General features: G+C 35.2%; 1 protein-coding gene across 2 annotated transcripts in view; it reads right to left on the reverse strand.

The window, feature by feature from the left end:
* Positions 1–721: 721 nt before the first annotated feature.
* Positions 722–24,942, reverse strand: part of LOC126828536 (msx2-interacting protein) — a 50,536-nt gene continuing 26,315 nt past the window's right edge. The window contains exons 4-19 of one of the 2 annotated variants that reach the window (XM_050558343.2): positions 24,180–24,311; positions 23,579–23,772; positions 23,201–23,312; positions 22,490–22,578; positions 22,168–22,316; positions 21,575–21,700; positions 19,891–20,118; positions 19,464–19,621; positions 18,979–19,128; positions 8,853–18,472; positions 6,558–8,185; positions 6,242–6,356; positions 5,335–6,104; positions 4,927–5,127; positions 4,559–4,717; positions 722–4,171 (exon numbers count right to left, since the gene is read on the reverse strand). In XM_050558343.2, coding sequence (XP_050414300.2) covers positions 4,028–4,171; positions 4,559–4,717; positions 4,927–5,127; positions 5,335–6,104; positions 6,242–6,356; positions 6,558–8,185; positions 8,853–18,472; positions 18,979–19,128; positions 19,464–19,621; positions 19,891–20,118; positions 21,575–21,700; positions 22,168–22,316; positions 22,490–22,578; positions 23,201–23,312; positions 23,579–23,772; positions 24,180–24,311 — 13,975 coding nt within the window. In that variant the 3' untranslated portion in view covers positions 722–4,027. Of the gene's footprint in view, positions 4,172–4,558; positions 4,718–4,926; positions 5,128–5,334; positions 6,105–6,241; positions 6,357–6,548; positions 8,186–8,852; positions 18,473–18,978; positions 19,129–19,463; positions 19,622–19,890; positions 20,119–21,574; positions 21,701–22,167; positions 22,317–22,489; positions 22,579–23,200; positions 23,313–23,578; positions 23,773–24,179; positions 24,312–24,942 lie in introns of both variants that reach the window. The other variant, XM_050558341.2, reaches the window with a different exon arrangement.

The raw sequence follows: 24,942 nt of genomic DNA on the forward strand, positions 1-24,942 counted from the left end.
TATTAAATAGATTAGAACAGTTAAGCCATATTTTGATTTAAGCTAAAAATGGAGGAGAGAGACTTAGCTTCGAACAACCAGCGCAGTGGTTGAAATTATTGCACACTTATTCATTTTGCATTATCTATTTTTGAACTATTATAGCAAGAATGGCTAGCTCTTTATCTAAATCTTACATAATGTATCTTTAAGTTTCTTGGGACTAAGTCATGGAGACTAAAGAAGTTAGCCTTGCAGTTGGAAGGTGATATACTGGTTTAGGTGCCTAAACAATTAGACAGTATTGTGGTTTGTGTACAAAAATTGGAAAACATATTTGTTACCCCAAAACACGTTTTGTCAATCTTATGTACAAATTTTAACTTTGCCATGCTCCATTATGTATTACACTGGCAAGAATTATCTAATTTATCTACAGTCTATAATTTAGTTCTTCCTGGTCGCCACAAATATAAAACTTTTGGATTAAAATAAATTATAGGGAAGAAGAGAAGACCATATTATGGTGAAGGAAATCGATATATATCTGTCTACATATAAATGTCAAAATGTGCAGCAATTCAATGATAAACCATTCTTACCAAGTTTAGTTTCTTCCCCCCGGCTATAATTCCACATTGCTCAATTAATTGTCTACATAATCACAGCATAAACAATTTACATTATATTCTTCATTCACCCCAAACCCAATGCTTTCTAGAACAAATCAAAACAAACTATATTTTATTTTGTTATTTTTGTTTACATTTATTCATTACGAATTGACATTGTCATCTGTCACAGCATTACCACAGTATATATATGTACAATCTTCATTTATTCTTGACACACACACGACTCACACTCAGAAAATATACCTCTTCCTTCTCACACATTCATTTCATAGATGCTGCCTGCCATCCAGCAACTTAAATTAATTCTCTAATATTAAGTTTTATTTAAGGAGAAAATGAGGTACTACATAAAAAAGATGGAATATTTGAAGCAAAGAGAAAATAATTAGCGAGCTCAATTGAATATCAATGTGCAGAAATACATGTAGTCTATATTAAATATAAGACAAAGAAATCAAGAAATAATAAATATAAGAGAAAGGGACTACTGTATGATAGAAAATAGGTTGCCAGACAATGAAACAGACGCCCACAGAAGTTAAGTCGTCTGAGCAGTTCATAAAGTTGGTTGTAACAAGTATTGTGAATTTTTCAGTAAATAAAAACTAAAAGCTGTATACTGTAAAATATGGAGCGTTGACAAGTTACTACAATGTAATCAAGGGTAATAAGTCTAGAAGTAATCATAAAAAAAAAACAGATTTAATTTGATAAACTTAAAGTAGATCAGAGCATAACTTTTACTGTTCAAGTGTGAAGAGAGTATAAAAAAGGGCAATAACCAACCGAAATTGTTGAAATTCATTTGGCTTTTTCTTTCTCAAGCAGTTTTAGATGGTAACTTCTGTTACAAGCGTGTTCACAAGATTCGACAAAGTGAGCAATGGTATGAACTTCGGAAGTGATCAATAGAAATTCACTACCGGTAAACCGAGCTGTGCAGATCGGAACATAATTGATTTTGCTAGATCGTTTACAAGATTTTACAAAATGAGCAAGGGTAACAACTATAGACATATTTAACAAAAATCATTGCCAAGCTTCTTTGTTTCACCAATTTAAATACAGTAATGCATATAAATTTGAAACTGTTTAAATGATAACGGATGTCATTGAGTCTTATTAGATTCTACAAGTGATCAAGGGTAATAACTTTGGAAATGATTATCAGAAATTGCTTCTTAATAGTTAATTTAAAATGATTAAATGACAACTGCAGTCTAGGATTAACAAGAATTTTGAATGACGGATGGACAGCACAGCATGGGTGACGGCTATATGTAACCATATTTCAATGCAGGCGTATAAAAAAAAAAAAAAGAAATTATGTCTTAAGAGAACAAATTGGCTACAAAGAGGACTACTACTATCCATTTTATAGTCTCATTTTTAGGGAGATTATTTCATAAATGGGAAATAACTTCTCATTTACTAATTGTTGGTATAATATAGTCACAAGCATGGTTGAAGGAATACCAAATTACATTTTGTAACTGTAATGCTTTGTAAAGATAAGATGTTATTTTTCTCTTTGCAATATGGTTCTTCTGATAAAAATCGATTTATTTACTTGGAAAAAAAAACTATAACTATTCAAGATTAATTCATAATAAATTATTTTTGTAAAAAAAAAAAAGCTTAATAAATTATGTTCTGTTCTCTATTTCAACAAAAACATGCAATTAGTTCAATCATAAATACAACAAAGAACAGATTTGCACATTTATAAATGCTTGACAAGTTTTGAATCTAATAAATAATTGAATTAATTTTCGCAATTAATTAATTTCCGCCATGATTAAATAAAAGTGATAAAAGAATATTGACAGAGAGCACCATGTTAAATACAGCAGCAGTTAATAGTTTAAAACATACAAGTACAAGTAGTAGCTTTAATTAGTTTAAAGGAAAGGAAAGAGAAAATATCTCCCATAATAAAACTACACTAGGTGGGGGCAAAATAAGAAAAGCCATCACAAATAACCGCTGTAACAATATACATACGAAATATTTTTTACAGAACTTAGAAAAATAGAACCATTTTCTCGTATTACTACATAAAAACAAATTAACTCTTATAGTTAACAATATTTATGATTAACTTATTAATGATATCTTACATGAAATTCATTAACACAATATTTTCTCTCTCACTTAGCTTATCAACAGCTATGCAACATGTACACACTACACGATTCAAATATACATCTTAAAAAATAAAAACTCGACCACAGAGGACCAATTTTCTCCTCAAATGTCGTACATTTTAGTAATAAATAGTTAAAATATATCACACTTTACAGAAACAAGATTGAATAGTAAATCTAAACTTTAAAAAAAAAACCATCCTCTAGATGAATTTCAAAAAATTCTTGGAATAACTCAGCTGGTCTCCTGGAAGCTAGTATTATTCTGACATGAACCCATTTCACTTTGTTCCTAGAAAAAAGTGTATGACGTACTGAAATTGAAAAGAAAAGGTAAAGAGTTTTGTCTAATTGAAATCGCCTTATTTAAGAGGGTGATGATGAGTTATGTACAGTGGTGTCAGTATTCCTTTACACCATTATTATATTCTACCAATGCTATTTACAGTCTATATACACTAGCCTATATACACAGTACCAAAGCCGATTTGAGCAATCTAAAACACATTAGATGATGGCGGCTCTGGTTGAACTTTTTAATGGCAAGGTCGGAACCATTGTTTTCTTAAGTTCCTGAGATCAAAGTTTTCTCAAGGACAACAGTTTCCATATGATCACCATGAGAACAGGTTTAAAATATGTAGCTACACACACATCTATAGATACACACCACACAATCACACTTACTCAATAAGCTTATATCGTCATATAGCTGCCTTTTAAATTAGCCATGTTTTTATATATAAATAAAAACAGTCTAATAATGTCTAAGAATCATTGTGCTTTTTTTTTTTTTTAGATAAGTTCCGTAGTCATTTCTATTATCCATTAATCCCTATACGGTAGGTTATAATCCAATCACTGATGTAAATCTACACATATACAGGATCTATTGTCTATAGATAATATAGAAGACCACAATAAAATACAAATATATATAATACACATTATTATCCAGAACAAATCTTTGGTACAATATTATTCCCCACAAGATTCAAGATATATTCACTTTGAAAAAGTCTACATAGTAAATCCAAACAGAATATCTCATATCCAAAGGGAATTCACTATAATTAAAACAACATATTAATATATAACCCTGTTTTATCCAAAAATTATTGTGTCCCTTCCAACAGGAATTTGCACACATTAAATAATATGATGATTTGAAGCATTTTAAATGATTCTATAGCACTTTTAAGCTAAATATATAATAAGGTAAAATCCAGTCTCATTCACAAATTATAATCCATAGTCTTATCCATATTAGGCATGGGAGGCATCACAATGGACAATTATGATGACAACATGTGGCATATCACGGATGTTTTCAAATAGAACTGGATTAGCACGAGCCACAGCATCATGGGAAAACTCACATGGTGGAAATATATGAACCACATAAGCAGGCTGAAATAGACAAGAAAAAATATAAATTCCAACAGAGGTAAACAATATTTTCTTAAAGAAATGGGAAGATCATTACAAACTTATCAACCATTGCTAAATCAGACAGAAATTATTTTTGATTAGTCTACAAAGTTTGAAATAATCCCAAATCTACAGATACAGCAAATTGTGTATTTATGAACAACTATGGTTAAATGAGTCATGTTGCAGGCAAGGTATGTACATATTTTTTTTCTATATTAGTGGTTTTGAGTTTCACGATATATGTTAAAAGTTAAGATATATGTGCATACCGGTATGTGCATTTTGATTTTTGATCCACATTTCATTTGGCCAGATCGGGTCACATCTCATCAAGAAAAAAGTGAAATAAAAATAAATACTAACCTGTTGCGATCCAGGCATGGGAATATTAACTATACCAGCTGCCTGTTTTAATTGTAAATATTGTATAAATCCTTCTGTTAATCCTTTAGTTTGTTGAGCCACATCTATATGATCACGACCACAAGGTACAGCTAATAACAAACAATAGTCAGAATCCATCTACAAAACAAATGTTCAAAATTATATTAAAGTAAAGAGAAATTACAGTATCCCACTAATTTGGTGAGACTTCGATACAAAGATAATGAATTTTGATGGGGTTCATCCCTTTAACCCATGAACAATGTAGGTGTAGACAATACAATTTCATGTCAAATTTCAGTCTATTAAACATTATAAAATGTTAACTTAATAAGAAAGAGCTTTACCTGCATTCTCTTAGATACACCTTCAAGCTGAGTTTGTTCCATTCTCATTCTTTGTGCAATTCTGAGTGGAACTTGGTCAACTGTTGATAACTGCGGTAAAGTTAGTTTTACTAGTTCTTGGTTACCAGCGACAAAGTGCATTTGCACAAATGAACTGTCATTTTTCAATGCCAGCGGTCCTTGCCACATCACTGGGTATCTCTGTAAAAAAGAGAGACATAATATCCATTAACATTAATGTCATTTAACTTCAATGTTTTACTATAAGCAATATTTCATTCATTCGAAAAGGACTGAACAACAGGCAAAGCCTATATCAGTACATAGTTAAGGCGAGATCAAGCCTTCTATTGAAGATGACACTAACCCTAATTACAATTAACATGCTATCACTTTTCAAATACTTACATGGAATACATTTCCTGAACCTTTAGGGGACTCTCTTGGTATACCTGGTCTCATCATTTCTGCACGCACAATGGGTGATTCTTGGCGATGACCATGAGGACTAGATTCTTCTGCTCTGCCCACAACAGCTGGTACAGCATGAGTATCTAGTGGATAACCGGGATGAGGTGAGAGAATTTGTTGTGGAAATGGTGAATGATGAAGTGGGACAATATCTCTAAATTGTTCCCTGTGAACTCCTCCTTGATAAACGCCATGTGGATCAACTGGTAACCGTACACTAAAAGGTCCATGTGGTGAAAAGCCAGGCATTTCAACTCCATACAATTGGGGAACACTCTGAGGTATTCCCCGCGGAGGAAAACCTGGTAGAAATGCTTTAGACTGTGGGAGACGACCATCAATCTGATTAGATACAGGTTGCAAGTGTTTGCCATTACCAGGATAGTTGAAGGAATGTGCAGCATTGCGAGATGGTGCCTTTTCACGAGATGACCTAGATTCGGTTTCTGCTAAATTGAGGGGAGACTGTTGCTGCTGAGCATGAGAGATAATTTGTTCTCTTGTCATCATTGGGTGAGGTGAAGGGGACGACGTCTGAATACGATGAGCTTGTTCAGGTATCTGACCACTCTTCAGTGCAGCAGCAGCTGCTGCTTCTTGCTGTTGAATTATTGCAGCTCTGTGTTGATGAGATTGAGACATAAACATCATTTCTCTTGACCCTCGAACATCACCATGTATGCTAACAGGACGGGGACTTTCTGGTTCTGCAATGTAAAAGAAAATTGAACTTGAGAAATAGGGTAATAAAATACAAACCTTAAAACAAAGGTGTACTGTAAGTGTTACAAACCTAGATTAACAATTAATTTAATCAAATCAGAAAAGCCTGGAAATGACTTACCTTTACCAGATCTAATTAAATGACCTTCTGGGAAGTTGCCTTGTTGATGTTTTACATGGTGAGGTATACCATGATGATCAACTGGTCGGCCTGGGTTTTGTATTCTCTCAATTGCCTATTTTTTTAAAAAAGAAAATAATCATAAAGCTATTCACCATGATAGAAAGAGATTTAAAAGTCAAAGTTAAGTACTGAATTGAAAATAAAGTTTTTGAGTGGAAACCAAATTTGAGTAGTTGGACATTTCAGACATTGGCAATTGAATACTTAATATGTCTTTTAACCTACAACTAAGAATAATAATCACCTGGCCTACCGGACTAGCAGATTTTGGTGACAGGGATATTGGTTGTCCAGCTACTACTCCAGCATACAGCGTGTTTGTATTTGATGTTGGTGGTATCATTTTCATTGAAGCACCATCAGGAGTAGAGGAAGTCTTTCTTTGCTGATGAGCACTAGTTGGCACCATGTTTGGTTGCATCATACCCCTGCTAATATCCATGGGACTAGATGTATGTGCAGGTCTCTGTTCTATTCTTCCCATTACAGCCTGGTGGCGTGAAGGCTCTGGAGGAATACTGTGATGTCTTGACTGCTCCATGTGTTTTAAATGATCTCCACTTGGGTGTCTGGTTCTCTCAGTAAGGGCTGGACGTTCAGAATGAGGGGGAAGTTGATGTACCAAATCAGAACGACTAGTTGGTACTGAAGGACGATGTCTTTCATCCCGGTGATGCCCTGGTACATTGTGAACAGCTGATTCACCAGGCAATCCATGTTTAGGTAGTTCACCAGTCACTCCCGGTCTAGGATGTTCAATTGGGATTCCATGTCTTGGTCCATCATTAGGAAATACTGGTCTCTGCATCATAAACCCAGGTGCAGTTGGTTGCCGATGACCAGAATGAGCCGGGAAAGGATATGGCGATAAATTGCTATTACTCTGACTAGGCAATCTTCCTTTTTCGGTTGATCTCTTAGGTTCCTTGTGGTCTCGATTTATTGGAGATTCCTGTTGCTGTGCCTTTTGTTGTTGTTGGTGTTGTTGTTGCTGTTGTTGTTGTTGTTGCTGCTGCTGCTGCAGTTGTTGTTGTTGTTGCTGAAGCTTTTGCTGTTGCTGCTGTTGTTGTTGATGTTGTTGTTGCTGCTGTTGTTGATGTTGTAGTTGTTTCTGATGTTGTACAAATTGTTGTAACTGTTGTTGTTGAATTTGCATATGCTGCTGTTGCATTTGCAACTGAATATGAGCAGGATAACTGTGGACACTTGGAGATCTTTGAACTATATTCTCTGGTTGAGCATGCTGAACTGGCAACTGCACACTCTGTGGTCTCTGTGGCTGCATGCTGGTGTTAGGAGACATTTGTGGAGGTGGGGGAGTAAGAATTGGTTGGACTGGAACATTCCATGTTTTATGTTGTAACAGATGAGGAGATGGCATTGACCTTGAAGATACTGTGCCATGACTAGAACTAGCAACAATTGAAGGTGCAGTCTTTTGAACTGGTGAAGATTGGGTATTCTGAACTGTTGTAGGCTGAGAAGTCTTAATAGCTGGAGTAGATGGTATGAGAGCTGGTGCTGGGCCTAATGGCTGACTAACTGTTCTTTCTGGTACATTAGATGTTATAACACAGGTAGGGCTTGGACTGGAAGTAGATACAGATGTTGATGCGGTAAGTGTCATATCTACTGTTGTTAATATTGGTTGGAAAGGGAGAGTTTGGGCTGAAGTCAACGACCATGGCTGTTGTGGTTGTGACTCTGGACTCGACTTTATTACTGGATGAGGTTGTCCCAAAGCTCCTGATTCTGCACTAACTTCAGGTTTGGGTGCAGCTTCTGTTGGTGGAGATGTAAATCCAGAGTCCATCCTTGGTGGTGTTTTATCCAAAAAGTCCATTCCACTTGTAATAAACTGTGAACTGTATATATTTTCAGCTGAATGAATAAAAAACATAATCAAATACTCATTTATAATTGCGAGACTGTGATAAAGAGAGGGAGACACAGTTTTAATATTACCCAACATCAAATAGTTTATTCCTGGATGAACAGTTGATACATCTTTATTTCAATAATCATATAGGGGTCTTTATCACTTGGAGAAAAATAGAGAACCCATTAAATTCCCACATGGTTTGACAGGCAATCCTTCTCCTTATCACATGAGAATCCATGACGGACCAAACGCCCATATATATAGAGAGAGAGAGAAATGGGGTTTAACGTCCACTCGACACAAACTAGGTCATTTCGGGACTAACATACGGTTTAATTTTATTTACATAATTCGCTTGCACGTAGGTGTCTTTAGAAGTGGGAGGAAACCGGAGGACCCGGAGAAAACCCACGAGGTCGGACAGGCGACCCATATATAGACAACTTACTCACACCTAACCCATTAATTTCTAGAAGAATTATTTGAATACTGAATTTTTAAAAGATATGTACTCATACTTTTCAAGGTTCAAAATTACTATGGATCAGTTTAAAAATATAATTTTACAAAATTTCATTCCAAAACTCAGTAGCGAAAAATTTGAATAAATTTAACAATTGAATTTAAATTTTCATAAAACATCAACATAAAAAGTAAAAATGTTACCTTCAGATTTTTTAGATACAGGAGGTGAAGAAACCCCACCAATAGCAATGTGTAATTTAGGTTCATCATCATCTTCGTCATCAGATTTCTCAGCACTTCCAAAGATACCTTTAGATACAGCATGTATTATCCTCTCAACATTACTCATTGATGCAGATGAATCATCAGAGCCATATGCCTGTGCATTAGCAGTCTCTGAAGGATGTATTTCCATGTTGACAGTATGTAAGGGGTCTTTTGGAACTAGTTGAGTAAGATTAGGTTGGGAAACAACAATTGGTTCTTCTGGTTTTAATGTTACGGGCTGAGATTCCAGTTCATTCACTGGTTTCTTTTTGTTCCTCAATCGTAAGCTGGTGCAAGGATTTGTATTGAATTCTTCACTTTCTTCAAATTCGTATACATTTTCTTTTGATACATTAGGCTTTTCAGGTATAAGCGATTGAGAATTCTTCCAGTCTTCAAAAGCTGTCGTTCTAAGTTTTTCTTCTGGAACATTTTGAACATTTTCATCTTTGACACTCAGATCTTTACCAAATATATTTTTCTTGGCTTCTTCTCTTTTCTTTGATTTGGAAATATCAATAATCTCCAATTTAACAACTGGGGAAACTATATCGGAATATTTTGGTGATTTCTGACCTCGTGGCGAACTAACAGGTTTTGGTGCCATACCACTGCGTTGAGCTCTTGGAGAAGATGCAGAAGCCCTTGTCCTAGGGGATGTCACTGGTGCTGCGACATTAGTGACTGCTCTTGGTGATGCTCCTGCTCTTGTAGTTCTAGGTGACTGTGAAGTATTTGGGACTGTTCCAGCATGGATATCTTTATAGTTTGTAGGTTTCCGTTTTCTCGTTGGTCTCTGTTCTTTATATGAACCACAATCTGATTTTTCAGCATCTAAAGTGGGGGTTTCTAGTTCTTTTTGGAATGATTCAAATACTGAGTTCTGATTATCTTCGTCAATTACTAAAGAATCTGAATCTTCTTTCAAACTAGTTTCAAAAATCGAAATTGGATCTGTTCTTACTGGGCTGCCAAATTGAGGTCTTTCTTTCTCAGGTTGGTTATCTTTGACAGGTAACCTTTCAATGCCTGGTTTCCTTGTAATAGCGCCTCTTCCGCGACGGCTAGCCTTTCCTTTACCCCTATTTCCTCTACTCTCCCTTTGATACCTTGTGGTCCTTGATTCATCTGCATTTGAACTAAAACTATCATCTAATCCAGAAGACAAATTATTACCAGATTGGTTATGACTTCCAATGTCATTGGGTATGTTATCGGTCTCACTATTGATGTGGTCAAAATCAATTTTTAGTTCAGATTCTGGCTCAAGCAGATCTTCCGAAATCGGATTAGGATTGACATCTGGCACAGCCATTTCTGGTGCAGTATCACTGTCATCTTTGGATCCTTTAGAACCTTTTGAGCGTCTTCTATTCATCACTGACTTAACGGGTGATTGTTTCTTTGGCTCATCAGCAGATACGCTAGCAATCGTATCTGAAAAGTTAACATCTGGAAATACCAATTCCTCCACTGGTGGCTGGCTGTGAGATGTGGGGTCAGGAAATGATCTTTGGTTGTCTATTTCTTGCGCAGAAAAACCAAATGGGTCTGGGTCTGAACTTTCTTGGAGAAGGGATTCCACAGCTCTTGCGGCTTCATCTGATGCCTCTTGAACAGCTTTTTCTCTTTCATCACTATCAATCTCATCCATAAATGGTGTCTCTAAATCTTGAGCAGTTGAAACTTCAGCTGGGATAGAAGGCTTTAGACTGCTTTCAATATCTGGAATAATCAAACTGCCTTTCAATGGGTTAACTGGCTTTGATGGTGTCAAAACAGGAATTTTTACTGGAGATGCACTCGATTGTAGCACAGTTAATTTAGGTGATAATATCTCTCCTTTAACTGGTACATTATCAACAGCAGGCCTGATAGGTGACAAGCAGGTTGTTACAGATGCTTTTTGAGGAGATATTCCACTATGGTGTGGTGACTTCCCAGGAGATGATGGAATACTCTGTGAAGATTTGTTTGGTGAAGTCACAGGTTTTGTAGAAGAAATAGGACCAGGATGTCTGGATGGTGATGTCATTGTGATGGGAGACTTTAATGGTGAAATAAGACTTGGTACTGTCTCACTTAAAGGTGACAAGCAGGACAAGCCTATTTTAGTTGGTGACATTGAATCTGTTACGTTAGAAGAACTAGCTACTTTAGGACTCAATTTTGTCACCGGACTAGAAGATGACGTAGCAACAGGAGAACTCTGTTCATTTTGGACTGGAGATTTAATGGCAGAACAAATATCCTTAGATAAATCTTTTGATGCATCTGCAGCAGTGTCTTCAACCATTTCTTTTACGGGTTCTTTGGCACTTTGGGCTGGTTCTGGCTTTTTATCAAACAAAATATTCTTCATTTTCTTCATATGGACAGCTTCAAAGAACTTATCAAATAAACCTTCTGGTTTCTCTGGAGGCTTAGGTGGTTCCGCAGGTGCATCACCAAGTTTGGGTGAATCAGGACACTTCTCATCTTCAGAGTCATTTAACTTTTCACCAACTGAATCAATAGCTTCCTCTGTAGTGGATTCAGACATGGTCTCATGTTTGTCTAATTTGTCAATTTGTTCAGCAACATGTGGAAAAGATTTAACATCTAGCCTTGTTGGCAAAGAATCGTTACTTTCTGATCTATCAAAGGCATCAAAGTCAAAGGGATCAACTGGTTTGGATTTAGGCTTAGTGATAGGCTGGGATTTACTACTGGTATCCATTTTCTCTTCTATCTTTTCTTTTGTCTTTTTCTTACCCTTCTTCTTTTCTTTCTTATGATTTGAATCAGTTACTTCTAAGTCCTTATTCTTAGTGTCACACTTTTTAGTGTCCTCCTTAAGGTCTTCAAGAACACTTTTGATTTGTGCAGTTTTCTCTCCTTTTTTATGCTTCTTTGTCTTCTTCTTCTTGATCTTTTTGGAGGACTGCCGATCCTCATTTTCTGAATCCTCATCTCGACTAGAGTATATTTCAGAAGCTGGTCCAAACTTTGAGAAGAGATTGTCTTCTTGGGCTTTTAAATCAGCACTTATTTTGGCTTTCTTGGGTTGGCTTGGTTGATCCATTTCAGAAATATTATTGAGAATTATCATATCTGAATCTTGTGCATCCATTTTCTCTTCATCATGTTTTAACTCTTTAATAGATGTATCTATTTCTTTCACAGATTTTGAAGATTTCTTTGCATCAACTTTGTTTTTGTTTTTCTCCTGTTTCAGTCCCTTGTTCTCTGACTTAGTTTTGCCATCAGATTTATTTCTATCATGTTTTTGGTTCTTGTCTCCATCCTTCTTTTCTGATTTTACCTTTATATCATGTTTGACATAATCTTTCATCTCAGCTTTTGTCTTGACTTTTATTTCAGATTTATTGGAATCTGACTTACTTTGTTTAGTTTCAGATAGAGAATTGTATCTACTATCATTTTTGTTGCTGTCTTCATTAACTTTTTCTTTCTTGATTTCGCTGTCAAACAATTTATTCAAATATTCAGACTTGGGCTCCTCTACTTCTAGTATTTTATCATCTAGCTCACAGTCCTGTATGTCAATGGACTTATTAGATTTTCCATGCTTCTTCTTCTTCTTATCTGATTTAGACTTGTCCTTCGATTCAGTTTTGATATCTTTGCTTTGTTCAATTTTAGATTCTTTTGACCCTTCCAATTTGACCTCCTTCTTCAATTCCTTCTCTTCTTTGGATTTGTGGCTGTTATTTTTCTTGTCCTCATCTTTTTTGGTATCAGTTTTCTTCGAGTCTGTTTTGGGGAGTTTCTGATTTTCGAGTTTGTGACTAGAATCTCTCTTAACAAGTTCATCCTTCTTATTTTTTACACTTAGTTCACTTTTCTCCTCCTTGTGCTCACTTTTGCTATCATCACTCTTCTCCTTGTCTTCAGCTTTTGTTTTGCTAGGCTTCTTATGATCCTTAGTGGATTTCTTAGATTCAGACTTTTTATTTTTCTCCTCAAAGCTTTCAACTTTCTTAAATTCAGCTTTAGTTTTGACTGGTTCATGTTTGACTTTCTGGTCAATTTCCATAGGTGCATCAATTGATTTAGACTTTTGTTTGATTTCCTTAGAAACATCATCTTTGTCTTTCTTTTTCTTTCCTTTCTTTTCCTTGTCACTTTTACCTGCATCTTTCTTCTCCCCTTCATCCATTGTTTCAGGTTCTGTGACACTCATTTCTGATGAAACAAATCTGTTGGTTTTGTTATCGCCTCCGTCATGTAAATCTATTTCGCTGGATTCTTCTCTGGATTTTCTCTTCTTTGCTGGAGACTTCTTGCGTTTGTTTGGAACGTATTCATCCTCTGATTCTTCAGTTTGATAGTCCATGGTTTTGTCTGACTCAGACGATGAGTCAAATATTTTTCTATTTTTGATAGATGCAGTCTTTGGCTTTTTTTTCCTTTTAACTTTGTAAGGCATATCATCTTCATCACTGGAAAAACTATCAATAATCTTAGCCGGTCTTTTCTTCTTGGCCTTTTCTTTAGGTTTTTCATCATCACTCATGATGCCAGGAGATGTGGCACTATCTGAGTCAGACATTTCCTTACTAAAATCACTGTCATCACTTAGTCCAAAATGTTCCTTTTTTCGCTTATCTTTTACTTTTTTATTAGCTTCCTCATGTTCATCTCTCTTCCTTCCCCTTTTCACTTTATCATACATGGATATGAAGGGTAAAAGTTCTGTTGGGATCTCATACGGTATTTCAGGTTCCTTCTCTTTTACCCTTTCCTTCTCTTTTGCATGTTTTTCGGCTCTTTCTTTTTCCTTTTTTTTCTTCTCTTTCTCTTTCTCCTTAGAACCCATCTCCTTATTTTTGTCTTCTTTCCCTTTAGATTTCCCATCCTTTGCCTCTTTCCCACTCTTATCCTTGCTGTGACTGGAATGTTTCTTGTGATCTTTCTGGTCTTTGGATGTTTTCTCACTTTTACTATCAGTCTTGGATTCGGTAGATTTACTAGATGTCTTATCAGATTTACTAACCTCTGATGAATCTGTTTTACCTTTTGGGGTTTTAGGGTCTTGATGTTTGACTTTCTCCTTTTTGTCCGGCTTCTTATCATCATGTTTCTTGTCCTTATCTTCATGTTTCTTGTCTTTGTCATCATGTTTCTTGTCCTTGTCCTCATGTTTCTTGTCCTTGTCCTCATGCTTCTTATCTTTATCTTCATGTTTCTTGTCCTTGTCCTCATGTTTCTTGTCCTTCTCCTCATGTTTCTTGTCCTTGTCATCATGCTTTTTATCTTTATCTTCTTGCTTTTTATCTTTATCTTCATGCTTTTTATCTTTATCTTCATGCTTTTTGTCTTTATCTTCATGTTTCTTGTCCTTGTCCTCATGTTTCTTGTCCTTGTCCTCATGTTTCTTGTCCTTGTCTTCATGTTTTTTATCTTTATCTTCATGTTTTTTATCTTTATCTTCATGTTTTTTATCTTTATCTTCATGTTTTTTGTCATCAGATTTCTTGTCTTTTTTCTTTACTTCTTGAGATTTTCCTTTATCAGAGCTGCTTGTGTGTTCTTTCTTGTCTTCCTTTGATTTAGATGATTTAGATTTATCTTTGCTTGAAGAACCTTCTTTTTCTTTGGACGTTTTATCTTTACTGCCTGAATGATGACGACTTTTATCTTTTTCATGTTTTTTATCAGAATCCTTTTTGTCTCCATCCTTTGATTTGGATTTTTTGTCTGGGGAAGTGTTCTTAGAATGTGCATTTTTATCATCAGTTTTTCCTTCCGTTTTCTCTTTTTTCACATGGTCCTTGTTATCTTGATGCTTCTTCAAATCTGGTTTCTTTTCATGAAATATTTCAATCTTTTTCTCAAACAAATCAAAAGAGGAATTGTGGGAGGTTGACAATCTGGAATTTTTCTGTGGCCGATCATCTTCAGATTTGGAGCGGTTCATACTAGATGGTTTAATAATGGTTGTAGATGATATAGATTGTGGTTCAGCTGGTGGCAGTTGGGCAGGTGCACCAAAAGTTGTCTCTGAGTTATCAACTTCTTTTTTAAGAACAGGTGGTTGAGACTTTGAATCAAATAGGTTCTTTTCAGGTGTTCCTTGTGTAGATAATGCACTGCAGTTGGAAGATGAATCCATTCTCTTTTGCATACTTGACGTCACATCACTGTGAAAACCAACTGGAATTTGGACACTAGCAACTGCATCAGACGGTCGGCGACTGAACAGTCCAGAAGGTTTCATAACTTCGGGTCGAACAGACTGTTGGAATCCCATTTGAGAAGTTTGGGATTTTCCAAGTCTGTCATCGTCAGTCTTAAATCTATTCATACCTGGCGACTTAGGAAAAATCTGAGGTGCAGTAATCGGTATCTCTGTGAGGTTTGTTTCTTTTTTTAAGACAGGAGGCTGTGATTTCAATGTATATTCCTTCCTATCAGCAAATGCTGGGCTGGAAGAAGAAGAAACATTATCTGTCGAGGGCATCGAGTCACTTCTAGGCGGAAGAGCAGCAAATCCCTCTGAAGACTCTTGCATTCCTAGTGGAATTTGAATACTAGCAACAAAATCGGATGGTCTTCGGTTAAATAATCCAGCTGGTTTCATAGCTTCAGGTCGAATGGGTTGTGGAAATCCCATCTGTGAACCAAAAATAGGTTGAACAGCTCCTGGGCTGTTATTCTGCTTTGTTAATCCAGTAGATAAAGACCCATATTGAGCTGGTAAAGTCAAGAGAGAGCTACTTGTTTGGTCAACCAGGGGAGATGACGGAACTTCAGAAGCTGATGATGGTTGTGAATAAATAGGATGTTGAGAAGCCATCTGTGATGGGTTGTTACCAACTGGATACTGAACACCTGATGACAATGAATATGGTGGTGCTGATGTAGATTCTGTTTGAATGGTTGACTGCTGAGAGACAGGCAATGTAGGATTTATATTTGAAAATGTGTTACCTGGACTCAGCTGATTTCCTGGAAGACTAAACTGATTAGCCAATTGTTGTGTATGAAACTGAGGGCTTTGTGATGGATGGAATGGTGAAGAGGAGGCTGAAAATTGAGATCCCGGAGAAAGAGACATTTGTCCTTGTTGAACAACAAGTGGGTTTGCTGCTGCCATAACTGATGTCATGTTATGTGCTAAATTGTCTGACTGGAGAGATTGTGATGGACTTTCTAACCCAGTGCTATGAGCTGGTTGAAATCTCATGCCTCCCATCTGACCCTGCCAATAACCTGCTGTAGTAGGTATTGATATCTCCTTGGCTGCTGCCTTGGTTCTAAACTGCATACCAGGTGGTGTCGATTTCCTTTCTTCCAGCCGCTGAGAATCCTGGTCAAGTATACTCCCACCCCTACGAGACAATACCATTTTCATAATGTCTGATGGTTCACTTTTGTCTGAATTTGAAGAATTTGCAGAGTTCGTTGAAGCTTCACCACGCTTTTTAATTTTAAACTTTGTATAGATATTTGAGCTAATGGTAGGAGTAGGTGTGAGGGTTGAAGCCAAACTACTAACAGCAATAGCTGGAGGATCAGGTGCTTTATCCAATTGGGCATCCAAAAGTCTTATCCTCTCAGATATTGATAACTCCCCTGGAATCTTCGGTTCATCAATACTGCTATCCGATAAAGAATCATCTCCTTTGGCACATGTGTCTTTATTGGATTCATCAACAGAGTTACAAGACAGTCTATTAGCATACCTTGAATCACTACCAAGTCTTTTTTCATCAAGCCTTGGGTCTGTTGGCACAACCATATCCTCTGAATTATTTGTGTTTACATCCTGATTCACAGAATTTAAAGAATGTTTCTCACCACCTATAGGGGGGCTCATTGGAGAAGCTATATCTCCTGATTTATTAGTGTCTTGTCCAATATTAATATGTAAATGAGCACGAGAGTAGTCTGGGGGTTTAGCAAAAGCTGCACTGACAGGTTCCCTGTCAGGTGATTGAGCACTTCTACTACACGTTGGGGATAACAAATTGGGAACAGGGTGATCATTTGTTTCATGTTTAGAGTCTTGTACCTTTACTTTGTTCTGGATTTCATCGGTGTCACTAATTAATTTGAGTACACTGTTAGTGTCTATACGATGAAGACGACCAGCGTATGAATCAGATTTTTTCTGATTGGAACTTTCCATTTCTTCGTCACTACTTAAAGCACTACCTTTCCTACGATAAGGACGGCTTTTTACCACACTTTCCCCCTCCTTGTCATATTTACGCCTTTTGGTCTGACGAAATTCGGGAGATATTTCCTTTGGTGAATCGTCAGCATATTCTTCTGTGTCACTTTCATCACCATTAAAATTAATTTTCACAGAACTTTCAGGGGTCTTTGCACTAGGATTTTGTAATTTCCGTAACTTTTCCATTTGTCTACGGTAACTCTTAGAAGAGTCAATCTTTTTGTCCTCAGTTCGAGTTTGTTTTAAATTATCCTTTAAAAACAATGTCTTCGACAAAGCACTTTTCTGATTTCGAGCAATAACATTTCTCACATCTTCATTAGATTCATTATCACTTGTACTTCCGCCATCCTCTAACTGTTGAAGTTTTTGTAATAAAGCTTTCTTTTCCTGAGTTAATTTCAACAAATCTGACTCTCCCATGGATCCATTTTCAGAGTCTGGTCGACTACCTGAAGAGCCAGGTGAACTTGATAACATAAATCCTGCCTCGGTAGGCAATAACAATTTTTCATGCTTCGCGTATTTAGCTTTTTCAAGTTTTTTATCAGTATGATAAAGTTTCTTTTCTATTCTACTACGCTCCTGAGAATTTGAAGTTTTAGTCACAAGTGAACTTATAGTAGAGTCAATTTTTCTTGGAATTTTGTAATCCGAGCGTAATGTGTCTTTAGATAACATAGCTTCACCATATGATCTTTTACGAGTAGCACTTTTATCCTGTTTTTGAACTTCTGTGACAGGTTTACACACAACACTATGCAAACTTTTATTAACAGTTTCACCCTGAACCGGATGTTGCACAAATTCTGTTGGTTTATCTAACCGTGATTTGCGCTTATAGTCTGAGTCACCGTAATACGAACTTCGGTACATTGGAGGTTCTGCTTCTGTGGGTGTTGGAGGAGTAGATGATCTCCGCGGTATAGGAGTTCTACTGGGACTATGGAATGAGGATGGGGATTGACTTCGCGAACCATCATCACCATCCCCAATAACATCCAAGTCATGACAACGTCCCTTATCATTCACATATTTCCCGTGTGAATAATTCTTGTCCTCTGCACTACGACTATGATATTTACTATCTGAATGATACGAGTTCCTTTCACTACCAGCACTATCACTATCCCTATAATGATCATAATGTTCTTTATTCCGATCATCATATCTATCTAGCGACACATCACGAGAACGATGCGAGCGGTCGTCAAAACTTATTGACAAATGTCTTTCATCACGACGTGGGCTGCTAGTTCCTCGCTCTCTACGTTCTCTTCTACTTCTGTCATACTCTCGTAGTTCTTGCTCATAAGTGTCATCTGCTTTGTAATAATCACCACTGTTGGAATATTCATCTGAGTGACGGCTGAAAAAAAAAGTGAGGAATTGTTTTTAAATATGCTTAACAAATGAATAATATCAATCATCTCTAAGCATTCAATTTATTGAAATACTGTACTACTCCATTGTGATGTGTTGTGCATGCAGCAAGGCATATTTACTCTGATCTGAACAACTAATTCCACTTCTAAATTCTGGAGCTCACGTCAAAACTAACAATTTTTTTTATTGTACCCTTGTCCTTATATCAAATAATGTACATTATATAAAGTAACTCAAATATTACTAAGTTAAAAAATTTCTCTTTAAAGGTATCTTGAGAAAGATGTATTTTTGGTAATAAATATTTTCCTATTAGTTCTGATATATTTCCCAACTGATAGTCATGTATAGTATCACAATTGATGAGGCATTTATGATTTAACTCTTGCATGAATTGGTGCGTCCTGACATTTGAAATTGTCACATTATTTTTCTAGAAACTTATAAAGTCTTAAAATATATGTCTTCCACAAATAATAACTTTCATACCTTGCCCTACGACTGGGATACTCTTCTGTAAATGTACTGGCCTCGCCTGTGCTACGAAACCTTGTACCACGACTTGATGATCGACTTCCCCTGAAAAATGTTTGACTTCGGTTATTGGTAAAAGTTTGACTTTGGCTGTAGCTACTTCGACTGAAATGAAGAACAAGAATAATTATTTCGTGAAAAGTCCTGGAGTAAACTTATTGAAACTGATATCAAAAATCTAAAAAACAAAAGCTTTTTATTTTATAAAAATGTACATCCTTAGTAAGGTACTCAAAAGAAGAGAAAAAAAAAAGATAGTCTTTAAAGAAAAATTTGTAGTTTATAGTTATTTTTATAAAGGTAAACTTATAAAATATAAAGATCTAATGTTGAAGCTTTTTGACACCTGTTGCAAATTATTTTCCAAACAAAAAAAAACAAATGAATTCAGCTCATACGATTTTAGAAATAAATAAATGTACAATTTTATATGTATTTACCTGTCATCACTGAAATTTTCATAATCACGTGACTGTGTTCTGTGAACAGTAGGACCACCACGACCTCGTTCATCCGGTCTCTCACCAGCTCGTAACTGTCCAGAAGATTCCATTTTATCAAAAAATTTATTTTGGCATTCGCGACTTGCAAAATCAATCTGAAAAAAAATTATGAATAATCAAAACCTTGTCTAAATCTAGAGATAGGTACTGGTAATATAGTCTATAAGTATAACACAATAGAGTTAAAACATAATAATAGTAATTTAACATAATATATGCGTGCATCAAATAGCCTACAACAAACATTACAGACTGGTGTGCGTTAACAGCAGCCTTAGTTGAGATGAAGTAAAAATTATTAATCACATACCATAATTATATTTTTGTGCCACCCGTACGAAGATGGTAAAGTAAGCTTAATTACCTGTATTTTCTTGCCACCCACACTCCGATTTTTCATATCCGCCACAGCGTAAATAGCATTATCCATGTTAGTAAAATAAACAAGACTCCTGCCTTTCACACGGTCTATAACACTATAATTCACTTCTCCGTAACGACTAAACACACGTAACAAAAAATTATCACCAACATTTTCTCCTATATTGTCCAACCAGATACAATTAGTTGGCATGCTCTTACCAAATCCAAGCTGTAATATATAAAACATTAACAATAAGTCCACAATGAAAATAATATGGAAAAAACCCAAAACAAGTTATGTCATCAATCATGTCTGAGAAGAAACACCAGTTAGATCTATTCCAATGATAACCCAGATTTTTAAAATGTCTGTAATAGAAAACAATTACTTTCATCTTGGTACCAATTAATTAATCTTGTGGTTGCTTATTATAGAGAGAGAACTTTCATCTGCAAGTGCAATAGTTTTTTTTTTCATTTTATGAAGCTTCTAACACATGGCTACAGTTAATCCTAAGTATGATGTCATCACATGTATGACATCATTATGTCGTTATAACAACTATAAAAACTTAAAATACTTTGATAAAATTGAGTGAATCCATTTTTCCTGACTGTTCATCAATTAATTAAAATCAAAAATATAAATTGATTAATTCTGAAGAGAAATGAAACATCTGCAACAGCCATTATTCCCCCATGCAGACAAATTAAAAATTAACTCTAAACAAAACCTAATTTGAACAAAAAACTCAGCAAATAAATCTTGCATGATATTCTCTTACTAATCTGATGACTCAAGAGTACTGAGAAATCTGTTGATTTACAGAAACATGAGAATCAAAAACAAAAAAGTATATAAAGAGGGAGGGAACCCTTATCATCATGCCATTCATTGCAAAAGTTCAGGCTCCTTAACACTACTTAACCAAAGATAAACCGGTTGCCCGTCTGGCAATGATGGCAAGAAGTACTATTAAATTGTAAACAATAAACTAATGATAGATGTATCATACCAGCTAATCTGGTCTCCAGTCTTTTGAAATACTAGCAACCCCATGACACTTTATTAATTTGTCATATTTTCAGAGACTGGACCGAGCAAAGTGAAAACAAACTTTGGCTGAATTTTTCAAGTCGGACATTTCAAACTGGTCCCTCACTGATGTGACTAAATGATTCAAGCCAGTGAACAACATGCCTTCAGTCAGCAGTACAAAAAAAACAATGTGCAAAAGGTACAGTTCTTATCCCGATTCGTCTTCATAAGACAATTCGGAGCAGAACAGTAGGATGTTAAACCCCATTTCATTTATTTCTTATCCCGATATTATATGCTAGAATTTAAAAACGGAACAAAAAATAGAACTAAACAAAGTGTTGATACTATAAGAAGGACTTGTACATGTATCTACCTACCAGCACAGAATTTTACATAGGAAATTCAGAGAAATGTGGCCATTGGCCATGTACAGGGAGAAGAGCATGTTTATCACAGGTAATCAATCTACACCTTGTTGCTATGGTACCTATTATTTATAATTATAACTTTATTCAGAAAAGATAATGGCCTATTTCACACTAATGAAATACAATTAACATAAATGAGTCACATATCAGTTTCAATTTTTGATCATTGCTTGATGATTTTTAATTATGTGTGTAGGAATATAATTGATTCTTACCTTGATTTTATTGGCACCTATATGTTCTCCCTCCATTGATCGTAAAGATTTAACAACACTAAGTATATCAGCATACTGAACAAAAGCATAAGCTGAGGCGGCTCCCTGTCTCTTGATGTCTACATCCTGAAATACATACATATATATAAAAAAGAGTTCACTGATATATTCCGATCCTAACAAATACACTATACAGGAACAAACATGTAGATTTGATTGCATGTATAATCCCAGATTATTGTAGTGCCATATGGTCAAATCTATTTGAATTTTAGTATTTCAGGGTATTAATAAATAAATAGCCACTCTCATTCCATGTATATTTTTAAAATTCCAGAATTTAAAAATTGGGAACATAAAGACTTTGAGATAAGCAACTACATATTTTGGGGTATCCTTTGTTTTCTTAATTTATGATAAGAGGTGGGAATGAAGGGTGTATATTTTATAATTCCACAAAGTTTAATCTAAAAAATATTTCTGAAAACTTGATAGGTCTATTACATGTATTTGTCCTGATTGCTATAGGCAGAGTTAATAAGGAGTAGTGCAACAACAATACAATTTTTATTCAATTTAAAGGGGCTACTTACAATGATTTCACCAAAGGGTTTAAATTTATCCACAAGTTCTTGGATTGATGTGTCTTTCTCCAGGTTTCCCACAAAAAGTGTTCGTGTAGATTTTGGATGATACTCATCTAACTCGGTTTCTATTGGACGGAAATCGGCATCATCTACTTCTATAAAAAAATAAGAAACAACGTTATGTACATAGGACATACATTTTGAAACTAACATGGTCATTTTTTTTATGATGGATGAAATTATCACTAAAAGCCTGTTAAAAATAAAGTGAGAATATTGTTGATATTGTGATTTTATACGAAAATATTGAGGTAAGACTTGTACTCACCTATACCTTCATGTGGTATAACATGTATTTTAGTACCAAAAAACATTTTATCTTGGGAAGCTTCCATAGCCTTGGATGCATCTTCAGGTCTACAAAGGAATAAACAGTTTTAATATAAGAAACTAGTCTTACTATAATCCCAGTTGCATTAAACTTATATTCCTTGGACATCTCAGGTTCTACATTGTAACTTATATATTAATTAATCAGGAGATCGAAATTACAATGGAGAATATATTGGTTAAAACAATAAACATTATGAATTATTTGTAGGGATGTTCTTTCTGTTGAAAATCTATTAGTACAGACATTATTGCTTATGTATCATTGCACACAAGTCTTATGATTAAGCAAGTAGCAATTCTATGGAGATATGGCCTGTGTGTAACCTTTAATCATCCTGCTCCAGTTTGTATACCTTCATATTGTGAGATCTAGTGGTTAAAGGATAGGGCTTGTTTGACATTTTATTTATTATCAGCCTACTATTGTCTATAATTTTATTTTCCATTCAAAATAAATGAACTTTTTAAAATTCAGGGAATACATCTTTAAAAAGGGGGATATTTTCTGGTTTTCACTCAATGCATACCTTGCCTCCTTATTATCTGTGCCTTTAAATTGATATATCGATGAACAGTAAATGCCAAAATAGACCATGAATCCTATAAAAGGACAATATAAAAATTTTGTGAAATGAATTCAACTTACTTTCTAAAACTAACAATAGCATAACGTTCCCCATCATCAGATATCACTTGAACTGAAGTAACTTTACCATGTTTTTTATACTCGTGAAATAATCCATCTCGTAAACTTGTATCTGAAAAACAAAATTGTTCAAATCTCTGCACTATTACAAATTACTTTTGAAAACAATACTTAATTTGATAGTACAACTAAAATCCAACAACACTTCATCCTTTTTAGTTCCTAAAATGAATTATATATCAATTTCCACCACAATTAAAATTTTTCTGAAAATTTAATGAGGTAGATCTCGCATTTCACCAATATATTTTTTAAACAATAATCCAGAATTCAAAATAAATGATAGCTATGCAATAAATTAGATCTATTTAAACTTACCACTAGAACGAGTAGGTAATTTTGTAACACAGATTCCAACCGGGCGTTTTTCAGAATTTGTGGGCTGTGTGCTGGTAGAGCCAGCTTCACTGGCAGCTTTTTCTACATACTTCAACTCCTTTTCTTTTGAAGGGGGTTGACCAGGGGACTTCTTTTGACCTGGAGGACGCATGCTATTAGGACTGCTAGCTCGGCTGAAATTTGATAAATATCATTATGTAAAGCTACAGTTTTTAGAACATTAATATGTATTTATGCAAAATATGAAGTAGTTATTTTCAGGCAGAAATAAAATGAAAATGGGGTTTAAGGTGCTACTTTTCTACACCAGACTTTGGATAATGAAGATGGCAGACATAAAGACTATTTGAACATAGTAAAAGCAAGTGCAGGATAAAGGACATTGTAAATAATAAATAACAAAAGTCCTAACAAATCAAGAGACTAGATTCGTGGGAGAGGTGGGGGGGGGGAAGAAACTAGAAATTTAGCAGAAAGGTGGTAGTTGGTTGCAGTTAGCATTTATTTTTTCTTTGCAGCACACCAGATAAATCCTAATTCTTTATTTATAAAACATAAATATGTAAATATGTAGGCCTACCTGCGTGACTGTGAAGGGGTAGCAGTACTATCCGATGAACTACTATCACTGCTACTTGAATGAGACCGAGATCTCGGGGACCGTGATCCACTTTTACTACGATTGGCAGTTGTCTCCAATCCATCACTTTGCCTGTAGGAAATAAAGGAATTTTTTAAAAATATTTGATGTAAGATAATACTACGGCATTTAACATCAATGTATTGCATTCAGGCCTTTACACTGGTAAATCCTAGAAGAGTGACACACATACATGTAGGTTGCCAGACAATCAAACATATGTTAACAGCAGCAGTTTTATTCTTGTGGATATAATGGTATCATTTACAAATACTGAAGTATAAAACGTACCAGTAATCTGAGCTCAACCTTAGCCTTTCCAATTTATTGTAAATGTTTCAAATCAATTGGCTTTAATAATGTATGAACATAAACACTGTGAACAGATTTGTCAATTGGATGATAACTTTAACCTGTTTAGCATCCACAGACACAAAGTGAGTGTCTACAAAAAAAATATGCCAACAAATTAGGGCTGCAACGATATGCCAGGCATCACGATTCATAGCCTACGATACGATTAATATCACTATATAGGAAATAAATTTTATAATACTGTTAAATTTTGAAAGTTTTTCAGTGTGAAAATTCAAAGGCCTACTTTTATGATTTACTTTTAATGTGGTGTTTTCTTGGTCAACTAAACGAATTTCATTGCTGTCATGCTTAACGGGAAATCCTAAAAACTCCCATACTTTACTTG

Source organism: Patella vulgata, chromosome 7, assembly GCF_932274485.2.
Source record: "Patella vulgata chromosome 7, xgPatVulg1.2, whole genome shotgun sequence".
In the NCBI taxonomy this organism is placed as follows: domain Eukaryota; kingdom Metazoa; phylum Mollusca; class Gastropoda; family Patellidae; genus Patella; species Patella vulgata.